Below are 20863 nucleotides of genomic sequence, written 5' to 3' on the forward strand. Positions count from 1 at the left end.
AAGTTCATGTTGTCCTCTCGGTAAAATCAGTGTTTTCTGTAGGTTTCAGACATGATGTTAAATATCCTAATGATAAAACTTATTCTTCTTTTACAGATGATACCTGGTTGCTTCAAGGACAGTGTCTGTCTGGGGAAATAAAGGATGTTTCCTGTCAAACTGTCATTCCCTTTCAGTTACCCAGGAGCTGTCTGTCAGCTGAAGCTATCCTGGCTATCAAAGCGTGCCTCTACTATTGCAGCAAAGGCAGCAGTGCCTGTATGATGAAAGGAATCTCGTTCAGTCAGCCTTTACAGATAGCTACTACAAACCAAGGCAGCTTGACTCAAATTGAACTGATACACACGTTTTTAACCAACTAACCTAGAGCCAGGTAATTTCATACTTTATTCTGCTGTCCACCATTTCTGTAGGAGAAAAACTTTTCCCCGTTGTTCATTTTTCTGGAGCATATGACACAGATAAGACATATACTTGGTAAAATGAAGTAGAGTTCCCTACAGCTTAGTGTGAAAATTTATGATCACAGCCTCATTTCTTTTCATTACAGTAACAGCAATAACACTATAATACTCTAGACCATTGCCAGTTGTGAGTATATTGGGTGTATGCCGTTCTAAGCAATGAGCAACAATTTTTAGTGTCCTTTTGAAAGACGTTTTGGTATTACGTTGCGATGTTACTGTAAGAAGTTCTTTGCACTGTGCATACTCAGAATAGCTAGATCATTTGGGATTAATGGTTACAAAGTCCTTTTGTGCCCTTATTAAATTTTAATAGAATGTCAAAACAAAGAGTTTCTTTCTCTAGGCTGTAAAAGAAGTATCTTGCTTATTTTGCTGTAATGGCATTTATGACACATGTATTTTGAAAATACATCTTAAACTAGGTGCAGCTCTGACTTCATACAAACTGAGTGTTTTGCCTGACTAGATATGACCGCCTTATATGAAGAGCATAGTTTAATGGAAAAATTTCTGTGAAAGGAAGTGTTCAAGTTCCCACAGAAGAATTTCATGCTGATTTCTAACAAAGAATGTGCCTCTCTCTAATCCCTCTCTATATAAAGGAAAAAACCACAAAACCATGCTGGAGTTTTTCTAATAGATACCAATTTACATTTTATAGTAAGTGGTAGATAATTGTTGAATATCTGAACCACAAAAAGTAAATGTCAACCATTTGAAGCAGGGTGAATCACTTTCCTACTTTTATGATTTCTCTGCAAAGACTTGTCTGAAGACTTCTGTGTTGCAAATACATAATATTATGAAGAATGTTACACTCTTGAAGTCTGATTCATAGTCTTTTGAAGTCACTGTTGGTCCCTTGATTTGTAATAGTGGCCGCTGAGCCAGAACTATACATTTAATTATGGATTATTTGCATTCATATTTAGAAGTTCTGAGCTTTTGCTAGAAAACTGGTAACCTAATCTTTGAGTAAGGTGCTTTAAAACTGTATTACAAAACTCTGCCTTTGGTGGTTAAGTGTTTTGCAAGTAAAATTTCTTCAGTTTGCCATAGGAAGTAGCAGGAATGCAGAGGGGGTGCAAGTTTTTTACTTGAATTGGAAGAGTTTCTGCAGTGCTTAAATGGTAATTAGATTAGGCTCTGTGCTCTGATCATAAGGATCAGTTCTGAGAAGATGATTTTAAATTTGAAGATAGTATTTTTTCATATATTATAAAGTACAGTAGTAAAAGAATTTCTATATAGTCTTTTCTAAAACAATCACCATTGTTCCTGACACCTGTCAGTAAATCCCCAGTATGATTTGTTGTTGCTCTTTCTTACTTAAAGACTGACTGAAATGTTGGTCATGAACCCAAGAGGCTTTTGTTTTAAGGGAACTATATGGACTGGTGTGGTTTTTCCTTCCATTGAAATGCCAGTCTGTCTGCGAGTTCTCTGTGGTGCCAGAAATGGTTATTATCTCACCTGTCAGCAAAGCAAGGGCTGAGCTGTTATTTTTCTTTTGTGGTTTTTTTTTTTTTTAAAGCAACTTTTCTAATTCAGTGTTTCAGCTCCTTTGGGTAAGCCTCTCAATTCTCACATGCCTTTTTAAAGAAGGAGAAAGCTTTACTACTTTGTTTACAGATTGCAAATGCTATTGGAAGGATGAAGGTAAAGAAACTGATTTGGGTATTTGTCATTTTTTTACATGTTAGTGCAACTCATTCTTTCAGAGTTTTTTGTTTATTTGTTTAACTGTGGATAGTAGCCAGGAAACCTTAGAGCAGCTTCAAGCTAGCTCACAAATTTTCTGTTGCTTGCTGAAAAAAAAACAAGCACTGGTTTCAGAAGTTCAGAGTAACAAACCGAACTGTTATATTTAACATATAATTCAGCAGATGGATTTTTTTTCTCTCATTTTCAACTAGAATCACATAGTTACCTGTTTCAATTGGATGAGATAACAAAATTCTATCTGTATTCCAGTATGTAAAAAAAAAAAAAAAAAGTCAACAAATCTGTTTTCTTATTGGCACTTTTTAATTAATGTATTGCTGTAGGGGAAAGACTGTGTACTCCTAACTTTATTTAACTAGAGTATGTAATGTTTAAAGATAATATTGTAGATATGTTTTCTATCTAAGTGTACATATACAAATGTGTGTTTAAGAGTCGTAGCCTTTTTGTTTTCGAGTTTCAACTTTTAGTCACTGTATGTAGACAGACTCAGAACCACTGTAAAGCTTATTGGGTAAGAGTGATGGTAGTAGGGAAACTGTTGCATAAGCGACAAGCTGAAGTGCAGGATCAAACTATAAAGGAACTTCAAATATTTAGTTGTAGCCAAATTTTAAACAATTTTATATCAAGGAAAACAGTTTTAGCTTTACTAGTAAAGAACAAGAATATATCTGAACCAGTTTTTTCTTTTATTTTCTTTTAAGTCCATGTCTTGCAGCAAATGACTGAATCTTATATAAACTGGTGCTCATATATCTGTGCTACTATTGGTCTCTCTGCAAAGCCTCAGAACATTCCTTGCTACTGCACTGTAATGGCTTTATGCTAAAGAAGAGGCAGAAGGTGTGATGCCATCTCAAAAAGACACACAGCCCACTAGTTACAAAGACAGGCTGTGTATCCCAAAATACTTTCCCCCCTCAGCCAGTAAGTCCTAAACCCTTGTAGGCAATAACCCCTTTAGTTTGCAAGAGAGAGCTGCTTTTCCCGACTCATCTTAGTGGGTTTCACACAAGGACGCTGGTCTAATCATTCTCCTTCATCATCCTAGGAGCTGATTCTCAGTGTGCTTCAGTTCTCGCTGATGAGGTTATAGGGATTCTTCTGCTCCTCACGCTGTCTGTATGTTCCCTGTGATTTGCCTTTAATCATATAGCCTAACACTGTTCTGTTTGTTCAAGGAATAGCATACACATTCCCGGAGTCACTCCTCTTTCACTTGTGGTGTACAGACATTTGAATGCTCGATAATTAGAAAAACATGTTTTTTAAAAGCTTATGATGCTTAGGGATACTATTTGCATTGCTTCCTCCAGGGTTTACAAGATCCTCTTACAGTAAAGCACAAGTGCCATAAATGTAACCAGACAGGCAAACAGAATAGCATGTACAAACTACAGAAATTTATTTCAGTTAGGTACCAAAAAGCGTCTTTGAGATATGATTCAGAAAAATAGAAAATATTACTACTCTGTCTAAATACTGAAAAGTCAGATATATTGATGACTGCTATCTCTTTGTGTGGTAATTTAGTTTATTAGTGTTTCCTGATATAAAAATTCTAAGCAGATTGGTATCACTCAGCATTCCCAGATTGGTATCTTACAGTAAAAGCATGTACTTCAAGGCCTTTTCAAAATGTGGCTTTCTACTGACTTTAATAGGTTTTGCATCCAACCTTAGTAAAGTAATAAATTACTGTAGCAAATCTCTAAAGAATATTGGCCATGGTTGTATTGTATAATGGAAACAAGTTCAGTGGCATTTGCAGTTTTTAGATGTAGTGTTTGCTTTTCTGGAACAGCTTTTGTTTTTGAATGAATGTATTAGTAGTTCCACGAGATGTTTTTAGAAATTTTATTTAATTACAGTCCAATAGTCTTCATTAGACTAGGAAAAAGATAATGTGGTTTCAAGGAGGGAGCATAATGTGTTTTAGTAGCTTTTTCGTGTTGTTTGTGTTCAGTAGTACCTTTCTGTAGCTTGTTCCCTGCTCTTGAAGGAAGAGTAGGGATGTTGACTGTGTAAACCCATTGATGGGAACATATTTTATGCAGACATTTTTAGTTGATTGCTTTTTGTGTTAGATTCTTGCATGTCATTTTGGGCTTTTCTGCTGGATACGCTTCTTCATAGTTTGTGTTTTGCCTCTCATGTCTTTCACTTGTAGAGCATCGTGTTTGTATAATGCTGTGGTAATGTCATGATACAAGCAAGTACAGACCAGATGAGTAATGCATGAGAAAGTAGTTGTATAGCATCATGTAAATGCCTTATCTCCTTAGCCTCAGAAAAGACGCATATGGCTTCCAGTACACTGTATATATTCTTAATGCACTTTTCTTTTTTCAGTGGGCAAATCTTGTAGCTCGAACCATGGGTAAAACTATTTTTTCTGAGAATGTCAAGAAAAACATACTCCTTATCCCTTGCTCAGAGGAGGGGGATGGTCAGAATGAAGTGACTTTTCTTCTCGTGCAAGGGCATGTTCTTCTGTTCCTTTAATTATTGAGTATTTATTTTAGCAAAGAGAGATGTATTATTGACCACAAATTCCCTTGAATTTTTGATTATACTAATGCAGTTTTCTACATATATCAAAGCTTTAAATGTCTGACTTTTTAGAGTTATGAGTCATACATCCAGTTGAAAATGGCTTATGGTTTAGCAGACAGTAGCAGAGATTTATGTCCATTCTTATGATCTGTAAATTTTTAAAATCACTATTACTCATTAAGACTTACCTCACTGACACACTGCAGCTAAACTCCCACAGAAATGTGTTCATAAACTGTATATTGCAACTCAAAAGTAAGTTTTCTTCCGTGTATAATGTGCGAGAGATGCTATGACACATTGTGTATAAGTCTCCTTCAGGCTGCGGTTGTGCTACCTGAGGAGAATTTACCATGCACAACAGCTTGTCAGCCACTCACAGTAACTCTCCTCTCAAATCTACCAGCTCAGTTTTTCATATTATCAATTGAAATTACTGATTTATGTTAGCAAAGATTTAGTACTTATATTTTTTATTGAAATCAGTTTGTCAGGGATTACAGGAGCTTCTCTGTCCTAAGCAGGGTAAGTACAAGAACGGTGACAGTTGGAAACAATTGTTGAAAATGTAAGACCTGGTTATTTTTTAATTAAACCACTGTATCTGTCTTTGTATGCTACAACAGATCATGAATTTAGAAATGGTATTTCTAATATTTTACATTCCATTATGTTCATATAACCAAATCTGATGACTGTCTTCCATCAGAAGCAGCTGTTCTTATATTTCATAATTTTTGTAAAACATCATATATAAAATCACTTACACTCCTTAAGGATTAGGATTCATTGTGGTTAAGGATTCGGTACACCTACGATTGAGTTTCCGAGTTTGTCTTAGTTTCTTTGTCGTAATATCATGGGGGATTTTGGTTAGGTTTCTGGGTCTATCTTTTCCTCCTGTAGGTTCCTCAAGAATGAAGTGCAGCCAGTATCTTGTTACCATGGAAGGATCCAAGTAGGGTAATTCCCTCCGCCAGCTCCTTGCCCTTCCCCTGCTTTAGGGATGGGGATGTAAACAGCAAATGCTATAGGGCTGTCCCATATAAAGATAACATCACCTGGCATCTCGCTCCAAAAGGGTGCAAATGAGGTGAGGGTTTGAGGATGAGTTACACCATGAGGCTGATTCTCAAAATGGATAGACCTAGAGTGTACTGGCTTTCTGGGGTTACCTACTTCCTAGATGTACTTCTATTTATGGCCTGTAAAATCTTGTTCCATAAAGAAGGCAATAATTTTGTCCTTATTATTGCTGCAAAAATCTTCAACCAGTTGATTCATTAGTACTTTTAAGACAGCCTGGTAATAATTAGTGGATTGTAGGACCCTCCCCTGTGATTCTAGGTAGCACTGGAATAAGATTATATCCTCAGGTCAACTTAATCAAGCTTTATGCTGATGCAGTTACTGTCAAAATTTTTGCCTTTACCTCTGGTTGTGCCCAGTGAGGTCCTGAAGTTGTTTCTAGATCTCCCAGAGCATCCTGTCAAACTTGAGTAGCCTATGCAGGGATTTTGATGGCTCTTAGTTTCAGGAAATTTTGATACTATAAATTCAATACTTTGACTATTAGGTGATTTGAAAGATAACCCAGTTCACTATCTTACTGAAGATTATGCTTAATTATTTTCAGAGGGTAACACATTTTTGTCGCAGCTGAAAAGCTAGAAACCTTGGATAGAAGTTGAGCAGTGTTTGTGCAGCTGTAATTACTTATTGCTTAGCGTATCCCTTTATTGATTCATTGCTTTCCAGTGTACCAGAGAACTGTTTGTCCAATTGCAGACTCTAGAGCTAAGCAAAAAAATTGCAAGTATTTTTCAAGTCTTGCCTAGTTCCTTTGAAGCATTGACAATTTTGAGCTGAGGAAGTGCCACTTGTAAAAATCTGTTCATAAGTCTACCTTCATTTAATGCTCTGTACACAACAGGTCTCAGAAAAGCAATATTCTATGCTATATTTTCCCCCTTTTGACTGAGAATTTAGAAACTCAACGCATCTGGCCATTGTCAGACTTCATAGAGGCAAGATAATGATTCCCAATTTGATTTTACATTCATCTTTTTTAAAAAGAAGAGCTTGTTTTTCAAACTTTAATTAAACTTAAATACTTAGGTTTGAAACATACATGCAAGGAATCTGTCCTGAGAGTTGCCTATATCAGATAAGTGGCTTCCAGATTTTTAAAAACTTAGAATGGATAGTATAGGAACAGAATTGCTAAATGCTTTATATTTTGAATATTTAACTTCAAAACTATCCAATTTCATTTTTAAAAGAGAATTAGTGCAATTAAAACTTTCTCTTCTATAAATAATTGCCATTAATGCACTATTTCATTGTATCATTAAAGCCTGTGATGGATCTGTGTGATTTTATAAATAAATTAATAAAGAAAAATAAGGTAGGTGTAAAACTGTGACTGGGTGAAATCTAGGTGCTCCAAGGTTTGCAGCAAATATCTTTAGAGCCAGTGGTTGAGCCCAATGTAACAGGAGTTCTATGTTTTCATTACATCGTGATCGCTGAAGGAAAAAATCAGTGCCTTGCATAAAAATGCTTGAAAGTGTATCTTTACAGAAATGCTGGAGTACTGATAGAAATAAGGTATCTGACATCCATGGCTTGCAAGTTTCAGGGGTTTTTACTTCTGCTAATTCTACTAGTTCTGAAACTGTGAAGAGTTTTCCTTCTCCTTCATGTTTTTGAATTAAGTTTAAATTAAGGTGCTTTTTGTTCAAGCTGCTCTTCTTATGAAGTGCTTTAAAATTTTTTTTCATCAATCTTGTGAACTTACTTTGAAACTATTGTTACCTCTTTTGTACACGTCAAAACAAACTTGGTAGGGAGATTTTAAACACCGTGCTGAAATTGTCATATGAGTGAGATGGAAGGCAGGACATTCATTGATCTAAAAGGGTGAGCGTGATGCTTCTTTGTATTGAGGGGTGGAGAGTTGATCTTTGGTTTGGTAGTTGTTTTTTTTTCCTCCCTGTTCTACAGATCAGCAAAGATTCTTTAAGTAGCAGAAGGTTGTGTGTAGAGGCAGTTAGGAAGACTCATCTTCTCTCACTGTGAAACCATATAACTTCATTTAGGTTATGATGCTGGGATGTCTAAAAATCCCATCGGTATAATACTGGTGAAGAAAGTCACCAGTATTTGAGCACTTAAACACCTTAATAAATGACTCCATATGGTTTAAGAGGAAAGATGGGAGGTTTTTTCTTCCTTGACAACTTCAGTGTTGCTTTGTGGACATTGGAATATTTTTTTGTACTCTTTGAGATACTAAACTTCTGTTTTTCCATTACATGTGATGCAAAGCCTTTCAAGTAGCTGAACATTTAAAAGATGTGTTTTATATTTGTTGCTACAAAATATGGGAAGAATTAAACCTGAAGGCACTTCATCTACAGCTGATTTAGATTGTAAGTTCTTCACATACAGCATTGCCTAATAGCATTCTTAACAATATTCATGGATTATGATCCTTTTTAAATAAAAGGTAAATGTCCTGTAATATTATGAGAACAAATAAATACACTGTAGAAGAAATGTCAGCCTCGGATATCAAGTCAACAAATAAATAATGATTAAAGAATGTACTCTTGTGAAACCTCTTTCTCCTTGTAAAGCTTTTTAATGGAAAAATAAACATTAAAAATTTTACCTTTTCTTTCAAGGCTGGGTTTGCCTGTCATTCTTTACGTGAACGTAGATGTGGAAGTTATGAAACGCGTCTTTGTAAGGGGTTACAGCTTGGTTAAAATCCTTTAATGGACAAGTAGTTTCACACTCCCTTTCCCACAGGGCTCTGCAGTCGTGGGTGTCAGCCAGGCATTCAGTGACCTGAGGGTTGATAAAATAGCGTGCAGTCGTGAGGACTCCCCGGCTTCAAGGTTACCCAGTGGTCTGAAAACAAGAGATTCGGTTTTATTCCGTTTCTGCACATAAGAGAGATGAGAAATGGTGTACTGCATGAGTCACTGACTGTTTTGCAGCCTCCAGTTTATTGCAAAGATCCCAGAGCAAGCTTAGCTACTGGAACAGATCTTGATGTATTGAGCTCCACTTTGAAGGACTGTTTGTTAGCTATGTCGTTGTGGCTAAACTGTGCCACAGTTTGCAGTATGTAGATGCCTGTTTAGTAATTATGGTTAAACCATATTCTAATAGCGGCATCTAAAAACATATAGTTGTTTTGTTGTAACTGTTTTACTGGGATGACAGTTTTGCAGTTTTGACTAAGAGCATATGGATACAAACATGCTTCTCGTGTGCTGCAGTATGATACCAACATACCTACAAAGATAATCCCTTATTTATGCTGCTCATCATGTTTTTATTGATGCAATGGTTTGTCATTAATGAAAGCATTGTATGCCAAAAATTCTGGCATATTTACTATAGGTGAGCCCCAGGCATTGCTCTTACGGTGTAGCTATGTTGGTTTTTTTTTTCTCCTCTTGATAAATATTATTCATCCATTCAAATATTTAAAACATTTATACATACTGCTTACAAAACACAGCTAACTTTCTTTGGTTTCCATCCAAATTAAATATATTCAGCTTAGCCTGAGGCAATAAGTCTGAATTTGACAAATGTTTAAACAAATTTATTAACAATTTCTTATGTTTTGTTATAAAGTGCATTTAAAGCTTCTGCCAAGCCTGACTCAGCTAGCTTAGGCAGGGTCATGTCATCTCTGAGCATCTTAGGAAGCATTTGCCTCGGATCATAAAGCTGAAAGTCTACTTGCCTTCAGTCATCGTCTCTGAAATGACACCTTCACCCTCAACTTTTATCTAAGTATTCATAAAACAATAAGCCTGTGCGTACACAGCTTGTACATTCTGTATGTGAACTTACAGAGGCCTGTATGTGTCATGGTATTTATGTGACTGAGCTGGACTTGTGCATTTTGCCAGAAGCCAGGAAGGCACTGCCCAGTAGAGATTTCTGTGGTTGCAAAGTCACTGCTGTAGGAAACAATTAATTAGGTTGTTTCTAAAAGCAAGGGAAAGGAGCCTTTCATTTGAAATTTGCTAATGAGGCCAAGATATTTTCTTGTTATTGCAAGGGATTCTGCAATCTCCTGCCGAGAGGAACTTATCCAGAGGTTGGGTGGTGGGGCTTTAAAAGGCTTTTCTCCCTGCCCTGTCCTTCCCATCTGAAGTAGTTTCCTGTAGCTGTTCAAAATCCTGACTCTGCTGCCTCATCTGTATTTTATCTTCTTTGCCTGTCACACTGGTATTTCATGCACACAACCCCATCAGAAACTGGAAACGGTGCCTGATGGCTATTTTATGTGCCACTGCGTGTAGCAAAATTCTACCCTTGCTTTCTGAAAGTTTACTTGCTTCTAAAAGTAAAGTTTCTAAACTTTCTACTGGGCTTTCTAGAGTTGGTTTGTTCTCCTTTGCCTTCTTCCTTTGAGTGTAAAGGAGTAGCTTTCTAAAGTATTGCTACTGCTTCACATGTTGTTTCTTTCATTTTTTTAGAAAAGCATTAGCAAGTTGTAACCCTTAGGAAAAATATGGAGAGATTTAACTGTCTCAGGCATTGCTTTAAGCAGAGTATGTGGGCTTACCAGTACTCAGAGCTCCTAACAACAGGCTGCAAATAGTGGCTATATTTTCCAAACAGTGAATAAATTTGCAATATTTAATGAGTAGCTAGAAATTAATTAAGAGGTTGCTTCAGTAAAACCAAATATTTAGTTAAATTTACCCTTGTGCTGTATATTCAGTTGTGAATTTCATCCACCGTGGAACTGCAATGTTATTTTTTATCTTTAAAGCTATCATTGCAATTGTCCTTGAGAACTGAAAAGTTGTCTAATGCCATCTTTATTTACTAACGAAAAGGCAGCACATCAGGTTTAATATCTTCTTTATACCACAGGGCTTGGGAAAGTACATCACTTTCCTCGCAAAGGTCTGAACCCTGTGTCTGAGATGACGGCACATAAACACGATGTGTTGTAAGCAAAGCAAAGCGGAGTCAGCAGTTTAACGGCCAGCAGCAAGCGTAATCAGTCGTTACATCAAAGCCTCTGCACCTTCACTCCCTCTCCTTGTGCACGCTGACACACTCATGACTTGACTAAAGCTGTGATATTTTCCAAGTTGTTATCTGCGGTTGATACTAAAATACTGAGATTGCTAAGAATGAGAGATTTACCTTTTTCAGAATCTTAATGCATTCAGGAAATGGAATCATGGAAGAGAAACAATAATTGAAATGCACCAAGTATTGTGTGGGAGCATTGATGCTTAAATGGCAGTTAAATCCAAGGGAAATTTGCTGGGGGCTACTGAGAAAACTTGTCATTTAAATTTTTCTCTCATTTATGCAGTTGAGTGAAGAAGATGGATTTAATTAGCATTTTTGCCATATTCCTATCAGTGGAAGTGCTGTAAAGTGTTGTCATGGATTTGAATCAAAAGAAGTGCATGTGGCAGAACTTCTTAGACTGTATGAGGAAGGTGCAGAGGATGTACTGGGACGCTCAGAAATAGAGTTCCTCATAACGAGTGACAAAATTTGCCTCACAAATTCACTGGTAAGTAAGTGTAAAATGAAACGTTTACTGAATCATAACAGAATTAGTTATGAATTTAAACTAGCAAGGGATTAAAATTTTTTAGTTTACTTGAGGATGCTGAACAGAACAATTCTCTTTCCAGTAGGCTTAAGGTACATGGAAATGCGTAAAACACAGGAAGAATACAGAACTTTGTCAAGAGAAGTGAAGTAGGATGGATGCTGTATTTTGTATAGAAGTATAAGGATCTTTTTTTCTAATACACAGCGAGCTTGCTGATTTTCTTCCCCATCTCCAGCTTTTGGTGAGAATTCCCCTGGACTGTCACTCTTCTGGTGCTCTTCCCATTGCACACTTTGTCTCCTGACGATACAAAGTTCAGCAGCCACTTGTGCTGAGGAGTCAGAGTCCTACCTTCCTCCTCCAGAATGGTCTCTTTCTGTCAAACTTTAGTCTCATCCTTTATCTTCCTTTGACTTTATAAAATTTAATATAGCTGAAAACTCCTAATTGTCTCTTCACTATTCCTTCATGTTACTCCTTTATCAAGCAATGCAGCTGATTACACACAAGCCTTAGAACTTCAGCTTCCATTCAGATTTCAGTGTCTCACTAGGTCCTTGCATTTGCACAATATCTGAATTTTTGCAGATATTTTTTCATCTTTTGTCCTCTCTCTCTCTAGTCTGAACATGTGTTTGAAGTTTTCTACCTCATGTCTCAATTGCACAACACGCCATGTTAGTTACAGAGTCTTGTCTTGCTGTTACCTATCCAAAATGCAACTTTGTCAAGTTTTCGTTTGGTAGCCTGAAGAGTGATGACTGAAACATTATTTTCTTGAATCCAACTGCCAGCTCTCCCTACTTGCTAGTATCAAGCATATGCTGCACCTCTGCATATTTACATACGCCATTCACAGCACAGTCGTATCCTGTCTGTGAGGTTTTATTAATTTTCAAGATACCAACTCCTGCCTCAGATTTTTTCATCTTTCTGCACCATTATCCACTATTAATCTTGCAAACATTGCAAAAAGGACCTCTGAGGCTTCACTTCACTTCCAAAAGGATTTCCTCATCAAAGCTGGTGAAGCCTTTCTTATAACACTGAAATATTGTCAACATTTAAGCTCTCTAGGACTAATATCACTCACTCTTAAACTAACAATATCTCATTGTTTGCTGTCAGACTCCGTCTGTTGTCTGCTTTGTGTCGTTTGTTGCCTGGTGTTGCACATCAGTTGTAAACTCTCAGTGGACACAGGACTTTCTTCTCCCTATGTGTTTACACAACACCTAATGCCATGGCGTTTTTCCTGAGAAGGACTTCTAGACACTATACTAATATAAATGATAATAACAGTTGGTATGACAGGTTTATTTCCCTAGCAGTGTTTAATCTTAGTGAAACAGCTTTAAAAATAGATCCAGAAGCCAGAAAAATAAAATAATTCATTTCTACAAAATGTGAAGTTCTGCTTACATCATTCCAATGTCTTGCTCTTGCCTGTCTGTTTATAGACTAATCTCCTATTGCTTGTCCTGCTGAAGCTTCAGCAATGTACAAGCAAATAAATTAAAAAACCTTCGTGAACTGAGGGGATTATGTCCTTAGTCCAGGAATTCCGGAAGGGCGCATGGAGTTCAGCTGAGCCGGACATCTCTCTAGGCTCAAGTCCTAAAGGGTCCAAAGATTTTATCACACTTTTTATAGGGATGTTTGATCACATGCTGAAAAAATGTTTAAGTTGGCTTGAGATGCATCTGTCTTCACAATATTTATTGGCTTTTTTAGTTCTAGTGAATAAAGAGACAATTGAAATAGATAAAATAAAGAGCAGCATGGGACATAGGGTTTGATCCCGCACTGTGGTACCTCTGTCTTCCACAAAAATACAACAGATCCTACACATGTGTGAGTGAAGTGATTGGCCTTTCCAGTGCGGGCTGTTGCAAAGGGCGCATTTGGAGTGTCTGTAGGAGATGAGATTTGTGGCTGTGTTTAATTCCTACAGAAGTTCTCTCTGTGGCTTTGGACAAGCCACAGGCATGTCTCCTGAAGCTGTTGCCCTTATATGGAGATCTGAGTGACTGATTAATGTTCTTTCTTAACGCCTACCTGACTTTTTATGTTTGGTACTCAGCATCTGGAAGATCATAAAAAAAATTAATGGATTTTACTTGATATTTTGAGCAGCAGGATTCAATCTCCTCAGCCACAGGTCTACTTTTCTGTATGAGCTGTTTTCTCCATACTTCTCCACACTCAGCATCAGAAGCTACATCACATAATTTCCTTATCCTTTGGGGGACACATGCTACCACTGCCTCTGCAGAGTGGCAAAAGGTGGAGTGGATCCTCCTGAGAAGCTGTCAGCTCTCTCTGCCAGGGGGAGGCTTTTGGCTGTTTGGACCATAAGACATTTCTTCTGAGGAAAGGCGGTGGTCTAAGTCTTGGTAATGCTGGTTAGATGGTACTCTTCCATGGGAAGCCTGTCTCAGTGGAGAAGGAAGACATGTAATGACCTCTCATATGCTGTTGGGACATACTGCAGAGCTGTGACTCCGCTGTAGTTCATGCAACAGTGATGATTTCATCTTCAGTATTGCATGGCTGTGGTCCGGGCAAGACATGATGAAAGGCATTTATAACTGAGGCCAGCAGTCTGCCAGGAAAGACGTCTCCTGGTCGGTGAGAGAAGGTGGAAAGCCTTGCCGTGAGATGGAGTTGTGTGAGACCTCAGTGTCAGTGAGGAACTCCAGAGTACTCCAGGTGCAGTGTGAATACCCAGACAGACAGATGGTCAAGAAGCCTTTTCTTGGGGAACTTCTGCAGTCGTACGTAAAACTTCTAGCTTGGCCTGGTTTATTTTTACCTTTAATCCTGAAGAATTTGTGTCTGATATTCTAACCTTATTTTCTCATGTTTTATTAGAACTAACTGGCAAAGCCTCATTCCAGGATGTGTGGAATCCTGAGCTTAGCTTTTCACAAAAAGCTGCCTTTTTAACTCTTTCACACCTTCCCCTAGTTGATTTTCTTTTTAAGATAATACGGTATCTAAGGAAAATATTGGAAGGAACAATGTGCTGTTTTCCCTTTCTATAAAATGGAGGGACTTGAAATGAAAAAAAAACCAAGTCTGTGACACTGGGAAATAAGCATCTAAGACCCATAAAATTCAGCAAAAATTTTAGGATATTACCTTAGGCACTTTTTTTTTCCCAGATCCCTTATATTTGGTTTATTTATGTTATGATCCTAAGAGAGTCACACATGTATTTTTTAGGATTAAAACCCTATAGCTAATGCAATTAATATTTTAGTCAAGAGCCTAAGGCTGCATAACCAAAACTATCATAAACCACATCAGAGCAGAAGTGGGGTCTTGCCCATTACAGCAGTGTGAGGTTAGAGTACTCAGTTCTCTGATTATATATCAGTTTTCTAATCCTCTAGACCACAATTAAGCACTGCCTTTGTTGGTCCTGGCTTACTAATATTTTTGGCAAGCTTTTCTGCCTATGTTTTCATCAAATAACAAATTTCTGTGCAAAACTGACAATTTTAATGGCATTTAATTTTTTTTTTTCAGTTAGAAGAATGTAAATAAGGTATTTGAACCAGCTTTCTAGAATACTTTATCTCCACACCCCACCCTCCCCGCCCCCTATTTAAGTTCAGTTAAAAATACCTTTTGGTTTTTTGGGGAGTGTTTTGAGTGTTCTCATCTTGGACTTAGGAAATCACTTCTAAATCAGAGTAAAATCGTTTCATAGTATTTTTCCTACTGAGAAAGGAAGCTCATTTTTAAGTATCAGCATTTCTCTAGAGACAAAATTGCATGTCCTGATGAACTGTACATGGCAGATGTAGAGGCGCTGCACCAGACTTCAGATGCCCAGCCCAGCCGTGGCAAGCGAAGAATCGTGTGTACCAGGAGCAGGACATGACACAGAGGAAGTGCAATAAAATAAAAGTGAGAGATTTCAGATCAGCACGGTAAGCAAAAGCAAGTTGTTAGAGTAGTTCTTGGCCTGCCTGATGCCTACAGGTACCACCGCGCTCAAAATTTCCAAGGTAGGGCTGAATTGTTGGTGGGGCCAGGCAGCTTACAAGCAGGGAATCCGGTAGCATCTGTGCTCTTCCGTACCAGGTCCTCTGAGTGCCAAGGAAAGGTCCTACACAGCTTTAATTTGCTAATATAGACATAGTCTCTGTGACCAAATACCCTAGAAGGCAAATTCTACAAAAGGTTTGTTTTGGAATACTGTGATCTTTGTAGAGTCTACGTGTTGGTCCCCAGATTTTCAAAACCCTACATGCTTCACTGTCAAGCACGTTACTGCGGATGGCAAAGCGCTTATTCACTGTATTAGAGTTCTGCCCGTAAATAAACACATAGCTGCATAAGCACACGCTAATTTTTTAATGTGCCTAGCACAGTGGGGCTCTTGCCCTAACTTGGGGTTGCTGAGTGCTGCTTTAATAGAAATAAATGATGAAAAATATGGATTTTTTCTTAAATGTCCAGTATAGACTTTTTAAAAGTCCTGCACGCTTACTTATTTAAAACCTTTGACTGCAGATCACCCCCTCTCCAGGAGAACTGACAGCCTGTTATAAGCAGGCCTGTATGATGACAGATATGTGATTATATTTAAATAGCCCTGTCATAAAAAACATTTCCTAGATTGTTTTTTTTCTTAGCCTGATATTTGAAAGGTTGCATTGCATTTTCTGTGTTCTTAATGAAAACCTTCTGCAGTGTGAAAAAGGAGTTAAAAGCCCTGAATTAAGCCTGTAGGTACCATTTACCATACAAAATAAATATGTAAAACTTCAAAAATATCTATAATGTGTTTATGAGAGTTTCTCATGGTGGCAAAAAATGTTCCAGTCTGTTCAAAGTACAGATGGATTGAATCCCACTTCCAAAGAAAGGCTCATGTTGCTAATCTCCCGTGTGCTGCTGTTTGAACTCATCAGCTTCAGAGATGATAAGAACATGTTATTATGCAAACTATCAAAGTTTATTTACATAACTTCTTAAAACAGATTCTTTCAGTGGTATGGCCAGATGGTTAATATCTATTGTCAAATTTTTTATGCATGCCAGTTCGGTAGTACACATTCTCTGTCCAGTAAGCAAGATATTGTCCACTGTACAATGCTCTGTCATCCTAAATCTGAGGAGTTAATGTACTCTCATCTTTAATCTCCTGGAATCCTTCTTTTCCTTTGTTTTTAAAATCTATGACCACTTTCATGGAGCACAGACTTCAATAAACACAATAAAACATCAAATAACCTAAGCACCTTTAAGTTCAAAATTAAATTATATATCAAGCAGAAATCTGGCAATGCTGTGCTAGTCTACCGTAAAGTCTTTAATCTTTGCAAATCCTAGGAGCACTCTAGTGCTCCCAGATTGTCAGGTGAGCTCTGTGTTCTAAATATTTTTAAGTGGCTTGAGCACTTAAGCACTCAATTCTGGGACTCCTAACTTAATATTCCCTCAAATTCATCTCATTTTCAAAGGATGGCTGTTCAACACCTTCTGAACTAGCAGGTTGTTTTTCTTCTGGTATCTATAAACTGAGGCAACAAAGATCACTCATCTCTTTTTTAAGTGTAGAACACATTTTAAATATGTTTAATTTAAGCGCAAACCATTTGTAACAACTGTGCATCATTAGGTCTCCTATATTTAGAAAGCTTTATTTCTGTATGGAATATAAATCACAGAATAAAATGTACCAGGAAAAATGCGAAATGGAGAAACTAATTTATATACAAAGGAATTACTGGAAGATTTATTATCAGTGTTTTTCTTAAATCTGCTTAGACAGCCAGGACAACATTTTCCAGAATGGATATGGCTGCAGGTTTTCACATCCATAGGTCAGCAGTTTGTGGAGGATCCTGGGAGAGCTCTAACTTGAACTAAAGGACACCAACAGTTATGAAATGTCTTCCAGCAAGCACCAAACTGCCAGGGGCTGCTGGAAGTCACCACCTCAAATGAGGGTCTTGGCATCACACCTAAACCTCACTGAAATGGTAGAGGTAACAGCGTGAGCTTTCCTGCATGTTGAGAACATCACTAAGTCAGTGTCACAGGGATCAAGCTTTAACTAGGAGACCTTGACACATCAAGGCACCAGAGGATTTTGGAAAAAATTAAATATTCTTGCATCTTAAGTCAAGTTACAGCAGCTTAAGAAGATCAGTTAGATATTTGTGGCCTCTGTCATCAGCAAGTGAGCCCACACGTGAGGGATACATGTAGTGTAGATTACTTTGCAAATACTGTGGACTAGAAGACCACAGCTTCAAGGCGGTGCCAATAATAGAAGCAAAGTCACCTGAATGGTATTGCAAATTCTAGACAAAGCCACTGAGAAATTTTAAGCGACTTGACTGTTTTTCACGGGGCTGGGGGGAAGCGCTAGAAGAATGCTGCTTTTAAGAACCTTGCACAATGCAAATACTTAACAAACACTTCCACAGCCTTGGAATCCAAAAATGTTTTTCACTTCCCTGTCTCTTTTGACATTAGTTCCCCTGACAATGGTAAGTGCCTCAAAACTGTGTATTGCTTTCCAGCTAAAGCTTGACCTTTGCTGCTTTTCTCCTTCAACAAGTAACACTGCTGAAATTATACATCAGACAAGAGAGAGAATGAATCATCCAGCTATGAAAGACTTATTTTGAAACTGTCGAAAAATATATACCTGGGCACATGGTTCTGGAGTTTATTAAATCACCACATTTGCAAATCCTTAGACCATAGCTCCCTGTAAAGTTGATTTAAAATTCTGAGAGAAAGTCCAGAAGCAAAGTTTGCAGAAGAGCATGGAGCAGACACACAACAATATCCACGAACAGTAAAACCAAGATTTCTGATAGGTCTTGTAGTGTTCAGGAGGACAGCAGTACTCATAGAATATTGTGGGTTTTGTTAATCTAAATAACATTTTCAGTCAAGTTACATCTACCAAAACTCTGCTTATTCATGTGAGAAACCAGAACTTTCTTTGGCCAGAAGACTTCCAAGTAGGAAGCGAACAAGCATTGCCCACCTCATACCTATTTAATACCTATCATTGGTGACGTCAGCCTGCTCTCGGTGCTCATGTAGCCACCCTCCAAGAATGTATCATCATAGCTAACTGGCATTAGGCTGATTTTGCAGAAAGGTGACATGCTCAGAAAAGTGGGGAACAGAAGTGCCTTTCTGCAAATCGTTCCAGAAATGAGCTGAAGCACAGTGCTGAAGAGACGCTGACGGCCATTTTTATGCAGCACATTTCACCCCCAGATGTGGTTAATCGTGAGTAGCTGCTGCCAGGACTGCGCCTGTTCAGTGGATGAGAGGACTACACCTCTCTATCCCAAACCAGAAGGAATGTGCAGAAAGAAAAGATACACAAATTAAATCCAGGCAACATGTTCATGACTTTATTTATGTTGGGAAGGTGAAAGACAGAGCAGACTTTCTAGACTATTTTGGTAATTAGAATGATTTAAAAATGTGGCTAGGCAACAGAGTGTACAGACCTTAGGTTGTTCTGCCAGCTCATCTAAGTCATCATCTGCAGCCTCACTTGCTATTTGGTTACTAGACATCCTTGGAGCTGAGTGCTTCAGTCATGCTGTAGCATTCCAAAACCTTTCATCTGGGTTTGTGTTTTTTTTTTCTCATTTTTCATCATTTTTGTAATTTGTCAACCTTTTTGGACATGAGTCCATGGAGAATATAATTGGATGAGCAACTTCATTTGTCTCTGTAATCAGCTCTTGAAGTTGAACCTAGGGTGCAATGACAAACCAGTGCCAGGTGCACATCAGTTGTAAAGAGAAGTCATTGGGAGCTGCAAGGTTCTGTCACTCCCTATGGCTCAGGTATGCCTCTTGAAGCTGAAAATCTTGGCTACTGTGACAGGGAACGAGCAGCAGAGAGGTAACGACCTGGGCTTCTGATTTTCATTTGAGACACACTACACAATGGGGAAAACTTTTCCAATCTACTGCAAAGTGGGACATGAAATTTTTGGCCATATGTCAAGTGTCTCTTGTACTGTTAGGGTCTGGAAAGTGAGGTACGACACTAACAATTGCAATTTGAACTAAACTTCCAAGCCAAACTTTCAACAGAGCTGACAGAGACAAGGCTTCGCGGAAAGCATTCTTAATGTATACTTAAGTTTACACAGCACCCTTCATCTGAGAGTTATATTAATGTACCACTTTATCATATGAAAACACAATCCTATGGCACATTGTACAAGAATATGACATACATAACTTAAAAAATATTGCTCCCTGCCATACTATCACATGGAAAACATAGGTAAAGTGAAAGTAACTGCCTTAGCTGGAATCTGGAGTTAATACTCTTGTCATTAGGGCTTTTCAATGACGACAGAAGAGTGGAGCTTTGTGTTGGAGTATCAAAGGAATAATTAATGTAATGGTGTTAGGTTAGACATGTGCTTAAAATCGACCTCTAAGAAGACACAATTTCATGAGTTGTTCTGTCCCATCTAAGTGGGACACTCTTCTCTCCTCCCCGACTGTAAGGGAAGATTAGGTGCTTACAAACACCTTGCATGGGAAGTCTTTCTAAAATCCCTTTCTTCTCTTGTCCATGAGCACCAGTCAGGACATTTGTCCACTTAGATTCAGAGCACAAATGTGTTTCACTCAGACAACATCCACCTAACTGAGCAAGGACTCAGCCAGGGTCCCAGGCATGAGTCCTACAATAGAGTGGGAGTGCTTGAGCAGGGTTGGGCTGTTGGGCCACTGCTGCTGTCCCAAAGGGAAGGGAAGCACTAGCACCTCAGTACCAGCCCTCCCAAACACATGTGGGCGCCTAAACTTAATGTCAAAAATGGAGGTGGTGGTCAGGTTCTTCTGAGGCTGGACACTGATGGAGTACCAGCAATCTGATTGCCCTCCAAGATGAGATGTACACACCACCTGAGTAAGCAGTCTGAATTTCACCCTTAACCACGAGTCCTTATTTCAGTGTTGTCTGAAGTCCTTCTTGAGCTTTTAAATCCTTGCCCTGAAAACATTTTCTCTTTATAAGAGAAATTATTTAATAACCTGTTTAAAATACAATAAGAAAGAAAATTAAGAACCCAAGTTCCGCCACGGTAAGGTCAAATACTGAGTTCCTTCTCCAAGCTGAGCTCATCACACTTGGAAAACTCAGGACGTAGCTGTGTTGGTCCAGTTTTTCTTTAAAGAGTTTTAACCTGATGTCCAAAACAAAGCAGTAAATTAGATGAACCTGTCAGCTGAAATTCAGTGTCCTTAGCTGAAACTTGGCATGTAGCTTTGCCAGCTCAGTTATAGATTTTTTTTCTTAATGACTGTTTGGCTTTTTATTTCTCTCTGTGCCTTTTTTTCCTACCTCCTTCTTCTTTTCTGCCTTAAAATGTACTTTCCATTACAACAGTTGAGCACCTTACTAACTTCTCTAATATAGCCATTTTACTTAAATATTCTAGACACTAGAGCCTTTTTCTATTAAATTTAGT

At 38.1% G+C, this 20863-nt stretch overlaps 1 protein-coding gene across 1 annotated transcript in view; it reads left to right on the plus strand.

The window, feature by feature from the left end:
* The window catches only part of NHLRC2 (NHL repeat containing 2), a 34873-nt gene extending 26434 nt beyond the window's left edge, over nucleotides 1-8439 (plus strand). The window contains exon 11 of the mRNA XM_086751882.1: nucleotides 97-8439. Coding sequence (XP_086608008.1) covers nucleotides 97-362 — 266 coding nt within the window. The 3' untranslated portion in view covers nucleotides 363-8439. The remainder of the gene's footprint in view (nucleotides 1-96) is intronic.
* Nucleotides 8440-20863: the final 12424 nt, after the last annotated feature.

The sequence above is a fragment of the Chlamydotis macqueenii genome, chromosome 7 (assembly GCF_036417535.1).
Source record: "Chlamydotis macqueenii isolate bChlMac1 chromosome 7, bChlMac1.mat, whole genome shotgun sequence".
NCBI classification, from domain to species: domain Eukaryota; kingdom Metazoa; phylum Chordata; class Aves; order Otidiformes; family Otididae; genus Chlamydotis; species Chlamydotis macqueenii.